At 42.0% G+C, this 15,746-nt stretch overlaps 2 protein-coding genes across 9 annotated transcripts in view; one reads left to right on the forward strand and one right to left on the reverse strand.

The window, feature by feature from the left end:
• The first annotated feature begins 118 nt into the window (after positions 1 to 118).
• On the forward strand, positions 119 to 6,214 carry ap3m1 (adaptor related protein complex 3 subunit mu 1). 2 transcript variants are annotated; one of them, XM_010870178.5, is made up of 10 exons: positions 119 to 199; positions 819 to 1,002; positions 1,406 to 1,496; positions 1,604 to 1,775; positions 1,925 to 2,062; positions 2,167 to 2,252; positions 2,512 to 2,645; positions 3,013 to 3,220; positions 3,443 to 3,587; positions 4,066 to 6,213. In XM_010870178.5, exons 2-10 carry the CDS (start codon positions 821 to 823, stop codon positions 4,164 to 4,166), a joined length of 1,257 nt encoding a protein of 418 aa, XP_010868480.1. In that variant the 5' UTR covers positions 119 to 199; positions 819 to 820; the 3' UTR covers positions 4,167 to 6,213. The 2 variants fall into 2 exon arrangements, with proteins under 2 accessions (XP_010868480.1, XP_019902807.1); XM_020047248.3 differs by lacking the exon at positions 119 to 199 and adding an exon at positions 655 to 682 and having other exon boundaries at positions 4,066 to 6,214.
• A 1,198-nt stretch (positions 6,215 to 7,412) lies between these two features.
• Positions 7,413 to 15,746, reverse strand: part of LOC105010680 (vinculin) — a 30,457-nt gene continuing 22,123 nt past the window's right edge. For 4 of the 7 annotated variants that reach the window (XM_020047240.3, XM_020047238.3, XM_020047239.3 and 1 more), the window contains 4 exons: positions 13,377 to 13,550; positions 12,281 to 12,484; positions 12,093 to 12,197; positions 7,413 to 11,718 (listed from right to left, as the gene is read on the reverse strand). In XM_020047240.3, the coding sequence (XP_019902799.3) occupies positions 11,572 to 11,718; positions 12,093 to 12,197; positions 12,281 to 12,484; positions 13,377 to 13,550 (630 nt within the window). In that variant the 3' untranslated portion in view covers positions 7,413 to 11,571. The remainder of the gene's footprint in view (positions 11,719 to 12,092; positions 12,198 to 12,280; positions 12,485 to 13,376; positions 13,551 to 15,746) is intronic. The other 3 variants (XM_020047243.3, XM_020047241.3, XM_020047242.3) reach the window with 1 other exon arrangement.

Below are 15,746 nucleotides of genomic sequence, written 5' to 3' on the forward strand. Positions count from 1 at the left end.
GTTTTGCTCCCTTTGGTCAGTGCATGAAACACACATATATCTTGTTAAATCAAAATACATTTTTGAAGGTTTTGTGCGAATTTGGACTGGGCTGATATATGTGCATATTACAACAGGCGGCTGTGTATAGTAGTGGCCAGACGCCTTGCTCTATTAGTGCCACAGATACATTCCTGCTATTAGCACTGGAGCTCAGCAGGTAATTACATTTTGTATATGCTATAGCTAAGTTATATAATTTAGACTCGATTACAACTGTCTAATTATGAAGAATGTGGTTAAAATAAGATTCATGGCCACCATGTTGTTGCATTTCGATTACTGTCGTCAAGGATTTTGTAAGGCTAACTTGCTTGTTTTGACAGTTTGTCACTGTAAATATCGATTCAGAAAGAGTTTGAGTTAGCTAAAATCCAGATCGTATTGTTTAGCAAGTAGACTGCCAGTCTCTGATTTTAACATTCGACATTGGATTCGAATTCTCATAGTGGATACACTTTCTGATGCACATTTAGTTCTTGTATCCTAACATCTGGAGTTGCCTGAGCATCTTGGTAGCAACGTGGCACATTCCAATCTGAAGTGGAAGACCATGATTTTATTGTGCTTTGTAAGGCTCAATGTTATTGTTCTGAGCTGTTTATCCCCTTGTTTTGATTCCATGTGTATGGTAATATATAAGGTATGCCTGTCTCTTACCCCTAGCCCTGCAGCTTAGGACACACACCTGTGTCTTGGGCATAGTTCGATAGAGACCCATGTCACGTACACACACAACCACACTCATCTCTGTAAAACCTGTCCCTTTCATTCAACAGAGATGATCCACAGTCTGTTCTTGGTCAACCCTTCAGGGGACATCTTCCTGGAGAAGCACTGGAAGAGCGTGGTCAGCCGGTCGGTGTGTGACTACTTCCTGGAGGCCAGAGAGAAGGCTCTGGATCCGGAGGACGTTCCACCTGTCATATCCACCCCACATCACTACCTCATCAGCATCTACAGGTCATGCATGTGTCTATAAGCATACATAGGAAGACCTGCACATGTCATCTGCACCCACACACGTAACCTGCATCTACAGGTCACATAAACGCAAACACATGTTATTTTATTGTTTTTACATCACGCTTCTCTTAATTTTTCATCAGTCCATTTAGCTGTTTCATGTAACATGATCCAAAACATCTCATTACTCAATTACAAGTCATGTTACCTGTTTTGAACTAAGCTAAACCCAGGTGCTGGTTTTTCCACAACAACCATGTATCCAAAACAGGTAGAAAATGTGTTCCATAACGACACACGTTTAAAATGACTTTACTGGTGTACATTTTTTTTGAAAACATGTTTTTTAAACACTATGCAAAAGCTGCCTCACAAATATTCATTTCTCTGTTTATCACAGGGACAAACTGTTCTTCCTGTCTGTCATTCAGACTGAGGTTCCTCCACTCTTTGTCATCGAGTTCCTCCACCGAGTCGCAGAGATGATTCAGGTCCGACTCTGTTCTTAGTCTGATGAGTTTGTTTAACCTGACTTTTGTAGCATTGGAGTGGTTAACTGTATGTGAGTTTGTGCACCCGCCAATGTTTCTTTCCACAGGACTACTTTGGGGAGTGCTCGGAGACAGTCATCAAGGACAACGTGGTGATGGTATATGAGTTGCTGGAAGAGATGCTTGACAACGGGTTCCCCCTAGCAACCGAATCTAATGTCCTCAAAGAGATGATCCGACCACCGACCATCCTACGGTCTGTTGTTAACACTCTGACAGGTACCCTAATCTATACCCTTTGACCTCTAACCAAAACACTTCCATTCTAACCTCTACCCTTGTTGACCCTTACATCCTAACCTGTCTCCTACGCTCCCACCCTGAACTCCTGCTTCCCTTGTGGATTCATGTGTGTGCTTGTGTTCTAGGGAGCAGTAACGTTGGAGACAAGTTGCCAACTGGTCAGCTGTCGACCATCCCGTGGAGGCGGGCCGGAGTGAAGTACACCAACAACGAAGCTTACTTTGATGTGGTGGAGGAGATTGACGCCATCCTCGACAGAACCGGTACGGAGCAGACGGGTCCACCGGCAGCGGAGTCCACTGTTGATGTTCAGGCGTCTGGATTGGTGTCTCAAGTCTGTAAGCTGCGCTGTGATTGGTTTTAACAGGTACAACAGTGTTTGCAGAGATCCAGGGAGTGGTTGAGGCTTGTGTGAAGCTTTCTGGGATGCCTGACCTCACACTGTCTTTCATGGTGGGTCCCCTCCCCAACACACACACACCACACACTATTGCAGATGGTATTTGTTTATAATATTTTTTTTTCTTTTTGGTTGAGAGTTGTTTTGACTATTGATTTGTTTTTTCAGTTTAATTCTTGAATTGTCTGCCTGCCTGCCTTCAATTCAAATGGATGTCAACATCTGTATACTGCTCACACACACACACACACACGCACCAAGCACTAGTGTATTAAAATTTACTGTGTATTACTATGTTTTTCCCCGTTGTAGAATCCTCGTCTCCTTGACGATGTAAGTTTCCACCCATGTGTTCGCTACAAACGCTGGGAGTCTGAGCGGGTGCTCTCCTTCATTCCTCCCGATGGCAACTTCACTCTCATGACCTATCACGTCAACGCACAGAAGTGAGGCTTTCAACTCTCGCCCTAATCCTACCATCTCTGTTATTTTCAGTCTGATTAAGTGACTGTCCCAGTTTAATAATAATAAAGAATATTGATGATTCTAATAATAGTTGTAATAATGAGCATTATGATTATAATGATACAACTTATTAATAATATAGATTATGATGTTAGAGTAAGGGTAATAATAATAATTTTTTTGTGATAATATTATTTCCCCAACATTTCTATTTTTTAAGTCCCCTTTAATCAGGAACTAGTACCTGGCACACCAGATGGGCAAAACAAATGATTAGGTAGCTCCAGCCATCTCCTGACCTGGTCTTGTGAGATTGGATTACTCCTTCCTCTCTTGTCTTTAATCCAGCCTTGTAGCCATCCCAGTGTACGTGAAACACAGCATCAACTTCTTCGAGAGCGGCTCTGGTGGTCGCCTGGACTTGACAGTCGGACCGAAGCAGACCATGGGGAAGACGGTTGAGGGGGTGTTGGTCACGGTCCACATGCCCAAAACGGTCCTCAGCGTCAGTCTGAACGCTACGCAGGGGAGTTACACGTACGACAATGCTACAAAGGTAACTAGGCACTACCCTGTAGAACGCTATTCTCTGACCAGAGGCCACTTCACTGGGCAGTTACCACATCACCCGTGTCTACAACCCTGTTACGCAATCTGTCCAAGGAAATAGCCAGTTAATAAACATGACTAAATCCACATTTCTCTATCTTGCTAGGTGACCAGATCATTACTCTTTCTTTTTCTCTTCGCCTCTCTCTTTTTCTCTCTCTCACTCTAGGTGTTGGTGTGGGACATTGGCAAGTTGAACCCCCAGAAGCTTCCTAACTTGCGAGGCAGTTTGAGTCTGCAGACCGGAGCCCCCAAACCAGAGGAGAACCCGAGTTTGAACATCGATCTGAAGATACAGCAGCTAGCCATTTCAGGTACTCCTGAACTGTAACCCTTGAGCTTACCCACAAGTAGCTCAGTAGTAGCCAGTTGGTGTTCGTTTTGAATTCAGTGTCTTGGCTGTATGATAGGAGTTGGGCAGTGTAGGATTACCTCTGCCCTATTTACAGTAACCTGCCCTTTAAGAGGTTGAATCACCATAATAATAAGGCATACTAGATGTCCGTGTCTATTCAAACTCATTGAACTAATATGTTGTGTATGCATATCTTCAGAAGACCAAAGTATGAAGTGTTTGGTCAAGGTTTACTTTGTGTTAAATGTATCGTACATTTGTGTTACTTTATAGAAATGGGGTAGTACACCAAAGTATGTTAGTATGTTGTTCATTAGTGCACTGTAAGTATAATTTGCAAATACAAGTTAATGACAGCACTAGACTTCTCCATATTGATCATTTTCAAGTAAAGATAAAGGACTGATGATGAATCATTTATGCTATCTGTGTTTTAGGACTGAAGGTGAACAGGCTGGACATGTTTGGGGAGAAGTACAAGCCTTTTAAAGGGGTCAAATACATCACCAAGGCAGGAAAGTTCCAGGTGCGGATGTAAAGAGTGACTCCTAAAGATCATAGGTCTCTTAGCCAATACGCCAAGTGCTCTCAATCTGTAGTTCCTAGCTGCAAAGGTCCATCACGGCCAATGTCTGAAACTCGTAAATAGGGTCCACAGCGCAGCGGACGACTTTGCCTCTGCAACAGCTAACTCTGAATCGAGCTACATGCCCAATGTTGCCTCTTACCTTATGCCTTTTCATGTGCCTCCACCCCCACTGTGTTTCGGGACACAGCCTGTATTCAGAATGCGTTGATTATTGAAATATTTGAATGGAATGGTTCAATGAAAGGGAACTGTTCTGCACAATCAGCCAATTGTTTTTCCTGTTTTACTAGAGAAAATTATTCCATTATTCCTCGGATTTGATACTATTACAGTTCTGTCATTACTATTGTGTTACTACACAACACACACCCTTTGGAAAATGCATTTTGCACCTGCTTGTTTCCAGAATTGAATCACTCCCAGACAATCTCCCTGTGTTAAAGCACACCTTTATATAGGGACAGTACTCTCTCTCACTTTTGTATCTATTTTTGTCTCTAAGCAGGTAAAGATGTAATGTCTGTTTTATATGAAATGTATATATGGAAAATGTTTTACCTTACTAATCCTCTAATGCTGAGAAACCTTGAAAAAGAGGGGACTGTTACTTGGATATTGCTATGTGTCTGTTAATTTACAGGCTAATATTGACTGCAGCAATGAATAATGTTAATGTCTTGATAATGTATTGGTCAGTAAGGTAATAATGTGAATATAGTTTAACATGTGTTTGTTATTAAATAGGCTAACACTCACTGCAGCGAAAAATAAATATATGTGAAGGCAATACAGCAAGAAATGTCCCACCCTCATCGGTGCCTTTTGGGTTAACACTGTAACCATTGTCATGTACAGCACATCATGCTTGATACAAATGGGGCTAGAGTAGAAGTTAGGGTTGAACTTGTCTGGTTAGCAGACACTTCTGCCATTTGTTCAAAGTATCTTGTGGATGCTCATGGCCATTGTTAACAATCATTGAGACCCACAGAATCAGTTGTAAAATATCCATTAGGTCAATCAGCTCAATCTACTGGCAAAACCTTTGCCATGAAGCTCCAAAGTTCAGATGCCTTTCTGAGTCATATTATCCTCCTTGAGATTGGAGCAATGTCTCTCAAATGTAATTGCTTTGACATGATTTAGAATGACCCACATCTGTCTATATAAGGTTGCACACTTCACAGTGCATGTCAGAGAAGAAACAAAGCAATGTCCGAGGAGCTCTCCACAGAGGATTGTATAGAGGCCAAAGTTCCCAGAACACATTGGTCACCATCATAGTGAAATGGAAGAACTTTGAAATCACCTACAGTAGTGGTGGCTGTCCTGCCAAACGAAGTAACCAGGTCCTTGGTCAGGGAGGTGACAAAGAATCCAAAGGCCACACTAACAGAGAGTCAGAGTGTCTGCAGAGATGGGAGAACCTGCCTGGGGGACAACCATCTGCAGCACTCCATGAATCAGGCCTTTATGGTAGAGTGGCTAGACAGAAGCAACTCCTGTGTAAAAGGCATATAACATGCCACATAAAAGACTCACATGAAGGATTTCCTGGTTTGATGACACCAAAAACAAACTAATATACCTGAATGCCAAGCACTACATTTGGCAAAACAAGGTATCTTTCATCACTTGGTTAATGCCATCCCTATGGCAAAGTGTGGTAGGAGCCTCATATCATCTCAGAAGCAGGATCTTGTAAACTGGTCAGGATTGAAGGAAGGATGAATACAGTACAACACAGGGAGGTCCTTGATGTAAACCTAAAAAATCATCCAATCTTAACAGCTTGAGAGGATCTGTGAGGATGAAGGAGAAAATCCAGAATCCTGGTGTGCAAATCTGAAAGGCATACCCAAAAGGATTCTCAGCTGTGATTGCTACCAGTGGCTCCTCTATAATGTACAAAGGGTCTGAATACTTATGTACATGACCTACAATATATCATTTATTTTCTCCAATAAAATTGGCACAAATTTCTAAGAATGTGTTTTTTTTTCTTTTCACTATGATGGTATTGGGTGTAGGTTGATGGCAAAAAAACACAAGTGGTCTGAATACTTTAAAAGGGAAGTACTCAGAGGGTTAGATAGGTTTGTAACGGGAAGGGAAATTCAGCCAAGAAATGTTTAATGAGTGGTCACTTTATTTATGGATATTCATTAATTGTGTCCATGAATATTTTATGAATGCTTTGACAGATTTACATATAAAATCTTCAAAGGACATGTCACCCGGGTTTATTTTATATTGCAGAGACAGCGGTCTTACAGTGTATTGTACCTGATTCACAGAACAGAGCTTAACCTGCACACATCAACCCTGTTCACATAGCGTATCCCTGCTCCTACACAAGGGTCAGTTTACACGCTCAATACGAAGCCATAACAACATAAGGAATAATGCTCTACAGGGAGTTCCTGAAAGCAGGATTAAGTTAGCCTGCACTTTGATAAACAGAAAAGACTGTACAGGGAGTTCCTGAAAGCAGGATTATTAAGTTAGCCTGCACTTTGATAAACAGAAGAATGATGTAACTCTTGATCTTCTGGTTGATAATGAATAATCAGGTTGTGTGTTGGTTGTTGCTGTCTAGTCACTGACACTGTACATGTTCATTTTAAAAGGGACGTATTTATACTGTGTTAATGTAGTTAATCCCACCATACATTTTGTGTTTTGTTACCGAGGACATACATTTTCAGGATGTTTGAAAACACACTAAACGATATACATCAGAAACCATTAAAAACAAAATTATGTTTTAAAGGCTGAGTTGATTCAGAATGTGAATTTCCTTAAAGCTTTTTAGAAACAATGTGATTCACCAATGTTCTGGAATTATTCATTTATTTATTTATTCATTAGGACCAACTATACTCAGAAAAAGTTAAAATAAGTCAACATGTAAATACTGGGCAACTTGCCATTTGAGTCTATATTTCTTGAAAATGTTTTATTTCAAGCTACTGTATAAGGCAAAAAATATACATATTTTTGCACTGTACCAGTACTAGACAGCAACCCAGAACTTTACCAGCAGTAACCAAAGTATTGCCTGCATTTCTTCAAGCTAGTAGGCCTATTTACCCTGACCAGTAATAATAGAATATAAATCACAGCCATCATTGAAGCTTAATACCAATACTGTCTTTTAGCGGGACAGTGATGAAGCGGGACTCATAAAAAGTCTTCAACTGAAAGTAATTTATTTTTCACCCAAATGTGTACTTATCTTTATAGACATGACATGGTATTCACATTGAATTCATCTTCACTGAAAACTCAACCAGTCAAACCTTCACGTTAAACTAAGACCTGTGCTCCCTGGGGACACACACAACTTAAAACAAATAAACAAACACTGATAAGACAGATGTTAGCGCTGTGCAACTATAAAATTTGCTTTATAGTTTGTTCAACCATTACAAAATACCAAATGTAACAGTTCAACTGTTACATGGATTGTACAGAAAATAACCAACTAATCAGCATTCAGATCACACGGCAAAACAATCTTATTTTATTGTCTTTAGTACTAAAAAATAGCGCTAGACCTGCAAGTTCTTTGAAACTCAAGTACATTCGGTGTTTCCTTATGTCTGCATACATTGTGCTTTTAACTTGGTCAGATATTCATATTACATGTTAATGTATACAGGTGTAAAACAAACTTCTTTGGCATCGTTTGTGACTTCAAGTCAAACACAATTCTGTAATAATGCAGAAAGCATCCTTTGAGAACTAACCCACAGCCTCAATAGACACTTTGTATCATGCTAACATCAAACAAACGCTGTCACTGTGTACCCAAACGCTTTTAAATCTGTAGTCCACTACTTTCAATCAGGCCCCATACAGATGTCATCAAAATAGTGCACTATATAGGGAATAGGGGCCCATTATGGACGCAACCATTGTGTACCAGTGGGCGGAATTGACCGCTTAAGAAAACTAGCACCTCTACATTCAACTCCCTGAATAATACTTTTGGTTCTTATAAAATAACATCTCTGAAATACAAATCCTGACCACAGGTTTTTTTACGTCACTTTATGTACTACATATCTCCTGTATTACATATCTCATATTAGGTGCATCTCTGTATAATAAGACAGAAATAAAATAAGTATGAAGAGAGCATGTTTAAAGGCTGACCTGGGACATTAAAAACGGTCAGATTCCTGATCACAATCAAATTCAAAACATACAAAAGGTATCTCAGGATTTTTCATTGACGTTGAGGAGTCACTTGCCAGATAGTTATATGATATGCAGTGAGTATTTTCTAATATAACTTTAACAGTATTGTTGTTGTGATGGAAGTGTTTTAGATAGGTAAGAAATGGATCTTCAGTAGCTGGACATCTTTTAAATGTAAATTCTTTCTTCAGTAAATTACATTGTGTGATGTCTTGATCAGTTATTTTAAAGCCATTATTTTGGAGAATTTGACCCAAGTCGGGCTTTAAAAATGGGATAACCAACAATGAAAATGGTGCCGTCAAGCGCCTGCTGGGTGTAGATGAATAGTTTTGATTCAACAGACCGATGTTTCATGATCAATGGTGACAGGATGGCAGTCCGTTCCAGTGTTTTTCGGCCTTAATGCGATTACACTATTTTCAGAGACATAACGTCAAGGCATAACTTACATCAGAGCCACTCAAAAGTGAACTACTTGTGAAAACAATGCTCTGTTCTCATCTATAGGATGAATCTGACCTGTACACATCAGATGTACACCTTGAACACATCTACAGTGTCTTTGCTTTCCCCTTTTCTGATGGTCGGTATGACGCTCTAAGAGAATGATCTCTCACATGCATGCACAACCTTAATATGAACTACAATTCTGCCATTTAAAACAGGCCAGACCACAAGGATTATCTGCTCTTTAATACAACAATCTATTTTAAAGAAGAGAAATAAATGACCTCTTACCTTAGAATGTTCCTTCGCTAACAGTTCCTTACAACAGCATCGTGACTGTCCACAGTTGTTTCCCTTTGGGCATTTTCACTGTGAAATGTCACTGCCGGGTTTTGAAATTGAATTTTTTGTTGATATTCCTGCATATAAATACATTTGCTCCTGCCTTGGGACTCTCCTCTTCCACTGGTTCCTTACAACTTAACTGTCCACTTGGGTTATATCATTCCAGGCATTGTCCCTTTCAACACTTCGATTTGGGTTTCATTGTTGAGGACATGACTTAAAGCCCAAAAAGACCAATGAAGGTCTATGTGCCGTGGAAGCCTGGAACATGAAACCACCACCCACATCGACTTAACCAATCCCCACATGTTATGCCTGTTGTTTCTCTGCTTGGGTCATGTTTCTGCTGTCCTTGTCCATCCCTGTTTCTGCTTCCAGTCAACGGCTTTGCCCAGTTACACTTGAGATGCAACTGTCATTCTTGCAAAACTTCTGCCATCCCTGAGACTCTGGCTCTGTCTGTGTCTATTAGTACAGGCAAGGAGGTAAAAAAAAAGGTCAGGCAACCCAAGGAAATCTGTCAGTGGCTCGCTATTGGCTCTGTGAAACCATGGTTCCTGGATAAACCACGGTTCCTGGTTCCTGGAAACCACGGTTCATCTGACTGTTTAGTGGAAGTCCGTGGCGACTGCTGTTTCAGGTTAGCCCGGCATCCTCGCTACCAACGTGGAATCTGTGTCTGTCCCAGAAAGAGGCCTGTGCTTTTAACACCATTGTGACTACACACAATTAGAAAAAGGATGTTGAGAAGGTGTCTCTGGTTGAAAAAAACATCTTTCAAACAGTTTTGCCTAGTAGGTGTCGGTAGGAGGCCCCTCAATGAGGGCACTGTGTGCATTTATGTGGTTCAAATCCTCGTGCAGAGACACAGGTGTTCTCCACATACAGAGCTTCATTTTAGATATCCTACCCTGGAGCAAGGCCAGTCATTCAACAGAACACATTCTCTCAATGCTGTTCTCCTTGTCGGATGGTGCAACCATGGGTCAATATTATTCACCTGGGTCATGACTCTGGTTCTGGGCGCACTGGGTGCATTGTCCTTTTAACATTTGAAGTTGCTATTGGAAGGACATGAACATTAATCAATGTGGTTTGGTGGAGCCAGGCATTTATCGAGCTAACTCAACACCTGTTTGCCCTAAAAAGGCATAATTATGTTTTGAATACAGGTTGTTCAGCATGTGACAGCTCACTTCCCTAGCATATTTAAATCTTAACACTTTCAGGTGTGATTGAAGAGTTAAGCACTCAGACCACAGAAAATGTCCACAACAGAGTATATTTGCAAGACCTCCTACAAGTCTGTGAAACAGACACTGCTCATCTTAACATTTTCTAAAAAGTGGCCTAATTCAAAACATTTAAGGTTTTCCCAGAGTGCACCTGCACACTATCTCTCATGGATACAACGGGAATGGACTGGTGTAACGTGGCAGGAACTACTTGCACTCATCTGCTTGTTTTTAAATGCATAAGGGGAAGTGAAGGAGAACACCCTTAGGGAGAACGGAAAAGAATAGCAACACAGCTGAGTTATCTTCAGCGCAGCTAGGGTCTACCAGAAAAACAGGAAGTTCCCAGCCTAGCTCCATTCTATGTTAGCTTCACTTGCAAAGAGAATACTGAAAAAAAGAGTAAGGGAAGTAACTAAAGATTTTTGCAAAGTCCTACAATATCTGATGAGAGAAAGGCTCTTCTCCATGCACTATAGACTTTACACTTGTCCAACCAGTTGCTGAACGTGATTGCGTGAAAAGGATGTACATAGTAATAAAATACATTTTAATGTGAACAAGGCATTAGGGTGCTGGTTTCCACCATTCAGAAAACATGAAGTAGTGATACAAGGGCTAGAGGCTAAATCACTTATGTTAGCTTGAGCACAGAGCTGAGTGCTGTCAGCAACCACACAAAAATAAATATTTACATGTAATATGAAACCCTCACAGGTTAAACCAGATAAAAAGCTAACATCCGTAAACTCTGACATTCATGTAGAATGGGACAGGTAAGAAAAAAAGTTAGAAAATAGAAAAATTCTTCATGCAAAAAATATATAACTGGATTTTGGATAAACTCTTGAAACCCAACATACCAAAAATATATATTAAAACTGTCATCCTAGATTTTACCAGATAAAGGGAACGTCGGAGTAAAAATTCCGGAAGGTTTCAAGAAATTCCCGGATTTTCCTTATTTCTTACTATGGCATTAATACTGCTTATTCACTCCCATAATGGGTTTCTGGAAAACCAGGGAATCTATTGAAAGTTCCCGGTATTTTCCAATTCTTCAAAGGTAACAACTAAAAAGGTTTATTAAAAGGGAAGTTGTTATCTGCGTTTGTGTTTTACTGGTACCAAGGGGTCTTGCGAACCCAGCGCAGCGTGAATCCAGCATCGGTGCGGATCTTGATTGAAGCGGCCTCTGCCTCTCTCACTGTCTCCTTGACAGACTGCATCAGGTTCTGGGCATTATGGACAAGCATATCTGTAGCCTGGAGGAATAGATGGATAAATAGTGAGAAAGGGAGGGCAGAGAGAGAAAAGAGTGAAAGGGAAAGAGATTAGGAGGTCGAGACATACAAGGAATTTGAGAGAAAGAGAGAGGGGAAGAGAGCAGCGAAAGAAAGACAAGATAAGGAAAAGGAGAGATGGTAAAAGAGAATGGATGTTCATCACTACAGCCTCTGGGGAGCAGGGGAGTCAAACCAGTGTTAGGACAGCCGGTGGCATTTCTGCCGTCTGAGAGTATTCTGTTTTGAAATGTTTCCTGACAGTTGGGTAGATGTTCAGATAATTCACAATAAATGACCTTAACAAACATATCCCCTGCAGTCATCCATGTGCTTTTTTTCTCTCCCTTTCTCACCTGTTCAGACTCCTCCTCGCTGATGTTGGTTCGTCCAAGCATGGTGGCTTTAACTGTCGACAGGATCTTTAGCTGAGTGCTGATGGTGGGGATACGCTCACACACCTGGGAACACGGACAGCATGTTACGCTCCCTGAATGTGTGTGTGTCTGCGCGTGTGTGCGATTAAGCGGACATGTGCGTTTACCTGCAGCAGATTGGTTCTGATGCGTCGGTCAGTGCATTGTTTGGCCACCTCTTTAGCCAGCCTGGTGACCTCATCTGAGGCCTTGGCGATGTCTTTAGCACACTGGATCATAGCCCGCTTGTTACCGCTGCCACCGCGAACTAACCGGGACATCTCGGCCATCAACAACGCCATCCTCTTGGCCGCCGCTATGATGTCATTGCCCTGTGTAAGACAATGGGGCGGGTGGTGCAACAGGGATTAGTGTTGCGGATGAATGGTGTATTCCTTTACACATCCAGTATGTTTTGAGTAAGAGATCTCCAAACCCGCGTGTTAATTCCCTTTTACAATTTCGGATCTTCTGTGGGTGACGATTGTCATCAAGTGTATTGACAAGAGTTTGGTCCAAAAGTTAGGTCCTTTTCTGAGCATTATTTTTAAACTTCCAAGACCTTCAGGAACATATCCGCGCAGGCACATAGACATACACACACGTTGAACCTGAGTGGCATGCTCCAAAATGTTAATACGATGAGGTGAAGAGCATCGTGCTCAGGTGGGGGTTAATATTTATTGTCAAGCAAAGCAGAAAGTGATCTTATACCAGCCAGAAGTATTACATTACCCAGATGGAAAAGAGAAGCTGTCATCCTTGGCATCACAGGTTGGTCAGAGTCAGAATGATTGACAGCAGCCAGTCAGACAGACTGGGGAGGGAATTGTGTATCAGTTCATCTAACAAGTGTAAAAAAAGTGCCATTCCAACAACAATCCTCATAGGCAACCTTAACACAACATCGACGCAATGCCAAGACAACCTCAAACAAACAATTTTGTGTCAACCAACTGTCCAGGATTAATGTAATGCAGCCGCCACAGCTGATTGGATGTCCCCATGGTTACAGCAGGATGCAGAGACGAGGGTATCCATAGTAACTGCACAGATGGGAGGCAGTCTGGAGGTTTGTGGGGAGGGACGTAGTCTACACTTTTCTGGAAACATAGGACTTGTTCCCATAGTAACAGAAAGTGACTTTTCCATCAGCGGGATGCAGAGCTGGATGCAGACAGGATGCAACGGCCAATAGGGGCCTTTGGGGGGCGTGTCCTATACCTTGCTGGACCACTTGCGTGCCTCCTGGTGGAGAGACTGAGCAGCGGCTAGGATGGGTTGATTCACGGCGTTGCCGTTCGACGGCATCATCAACAGCTCGGGCTCATAGTCATCCTCGCCATCAGTATACTCATCTTCATCATCTACTTCCTCAACACCCTCCTCTTCCTCAGGCTGGGGGGTTGGGGGAGGAGAGGTGAGTGAGGAGGAGAGTGGGAGGAGGCAGCATGTAAAAAGTAGAGTATTAGCATGACAGTCACTGGAAGGAAAGAAGAGGAGGTTTATAGTCAGGGAAGGAAGGAGGTAAATAGGGAGAAGGGAAAGAAGAGAGAACAGTGGAAGATAATGCAGAGAGGAGAGAGGGAGAGAGGAGGTGAAGGAGGAGTTGGGTTAGGAGATAGCAATGAGGAGAGCATTTGCAGGGAGAGAGGGGAGTCAGCCTAGGCTACAATAATCTGTTCAGTGTTCAAGAACAAAGATTAGCAACATAGTAAAGAGTTGTTTCACCATAGTACACAGACACCAAAAAGACACTGCAAGACTGTTCTGCTTCAGTACTCCTGTTAAGGATCAGAAAGTTCGGAAAACCTTCCCAAAATGTCCAAGTCTTCCATAAATCCTGGTTGGAAGATTCCCTGAATCAGAAGGGAATAAGCAGGAAATACAGGAGCCTGCCATCAGGATTAAATATTTTAAATATTTGAGAATATTTTGGGGAAAGTTAACTGAATTGCACAACCCTCCTTGTTTTGGAAGGTTACAGCCAAGATACAGCAAGCATGCACACAAGCTTCTGTACATGATGGCTTCCCAGTTTTGTATGAAATTCAGGTCCCAGATCTCCATATTTCAGCAAAGCAGGCATGTAAAAGAAATCCCTTTCCTCTACAACTACACAGGCCATCTAAGAAGTGCTTCTGTCATACCAATCCCTCAATGTCTCTGCTACTGTGGGGAGAACAAGTATTTGATACACTGCCGATTTTGATGATATTCCTACATACAAAGCATGTAGAGGTCTGTAATTTTTATCATAGATACAATTCCACTGTGAGAGACGGAATCTAAAACAAAAATCCAGAAAATCATATTGTATGATTTTGTTATAATTAATTTGCATTTTATTGCAGGATTTAAGTTTTTGATCACCTATCAACCAGTAAGAATTCCGGCTCTCACAGACCTGTTAGTTTTTCTTTAAGAAGCCCTCCTGTTCTCCACTCATTACCTGTATTAACTGCACCTGTTTGAACTAAAAGACACCTGTACACACACTCAATCAAACCGACTCAAACCCCTCCACAATGGCCAAGACCAGAGAGCTGTATAAGGACATCAGGGATAAAATTGTAGACCTGCACAAGGTTGGGATGGGATACAGGACAATAGGCAAGCAGCTTGGTGAGAAGGCAACAACTGTTGGCGCGATTATTAGAAAATGGAAGAAGTTCAAGATGACGGTCAATCTCACCTCGTGGGGCATCAATGATCATGAGGAAGGTGAGGGATCAGCCCAGAACTACACCTGGTCAATGACCTGAAGAGAGCTGGGACCACAGGCTCAAAGAAAACCATTAGTAACACATTACGCCGTCATGGATTAAAATCCTGCAGCGCATGCAAGGTCCCCCTGCTCAAGTCCAGACCCGTCTGAAGTTTGCCAATGACCATCTGGATGATCCAGAGGACGAATGGGAGAAGGTCATGTGGTCTGATGAGACAAAAATAGAGCTTTTTGGTGTAAACTCCACTCGCCGTGTTTGGAGGAAGAAGAAGGATGAGTACAACCCCAAGAACACCATCCCAACCGTGAAGCATGGAGGTGGAAACATCATTCTTTGGGGATGCTTTTCTGCAAAGGGAACAGGACGACTGCACCGTATTGAGGGGAGGATGGATGGGGCCATGTATCGCGAGATCTTGGCCAACAAGATCTCGTAAGAGCATTGAAGATGGGTCGTGGCTGGGTCTTCCAGCATGACAACGACCCGAAACACACAGCCAGGGCAACTAAGGAGTGGCTCCGTATGAAGCATCTCAAGGTCCTGGAGTGGCCCAGCCAGTCTCCAGACCTGAACCCAATAGAAAATCTTTGGAGGGAGCTGAAAGTCCGTATTGCCCAGCGACGGCCCCAAAACCTGAAGGATCTGGAGAAGGTCTGTATGGAGGAGAGGGCCAAAATCCCTGCTGCAGTGTGTGCAAACCTGGTCAAGAACTACAGGAAATGTATGATCTCTGTAATTGCAAACAAAGGTTTCTGTACCAAATATTAAGTTCTGCTTTTCTGAAGTATCAAATATTTATGTCATGCAATAAAATGCAAATAAATTGCTTAAAAATCATATTTTCATGATTTTCTGAAATTACAGA

Source organism: Esox lucius, chromosome 6 (genome assembly GCF_011004845.1).
Source record: "Esox lucius isolate fEsoLuc1 chromosome 6, fEsoLuc1.pri, whole genome shotgun sequence".
NCBI classification, from domain to species: Eukaryota; Metazoa; Chordata; class Actinopteri; order Esociformes; family Esocidae; genus Esox; species Esox lucius.

What these genes read in the sequence shown, in the direction of transcription:
- ap3m1 (XM_010870178.5), top strand. Translation starts at nt 821, where the DNA reads ATGATCCACAGTCTGTTCTTGGTCAACCCTTCAGGGGACATCTTCCTG. An exon ending in TGTTGTTAACACTCTGACAG is followed by an intron (nt 1,776 to 1,924) that starts GTACCCTAATCT and finishes CTTGTGTTCTAG; the next exon opens with GGAGCAGTAACGTTGGAGAC. An exon ending in ACCTCACACTGTCTTTCATG is followed by an intron (nt 2,253 to 2,511) that starts GTGGGTCCCCTC and finishes TCCCCGTTGTAG; the next exon opens with AATCCTCGTCTCCTTGACGA.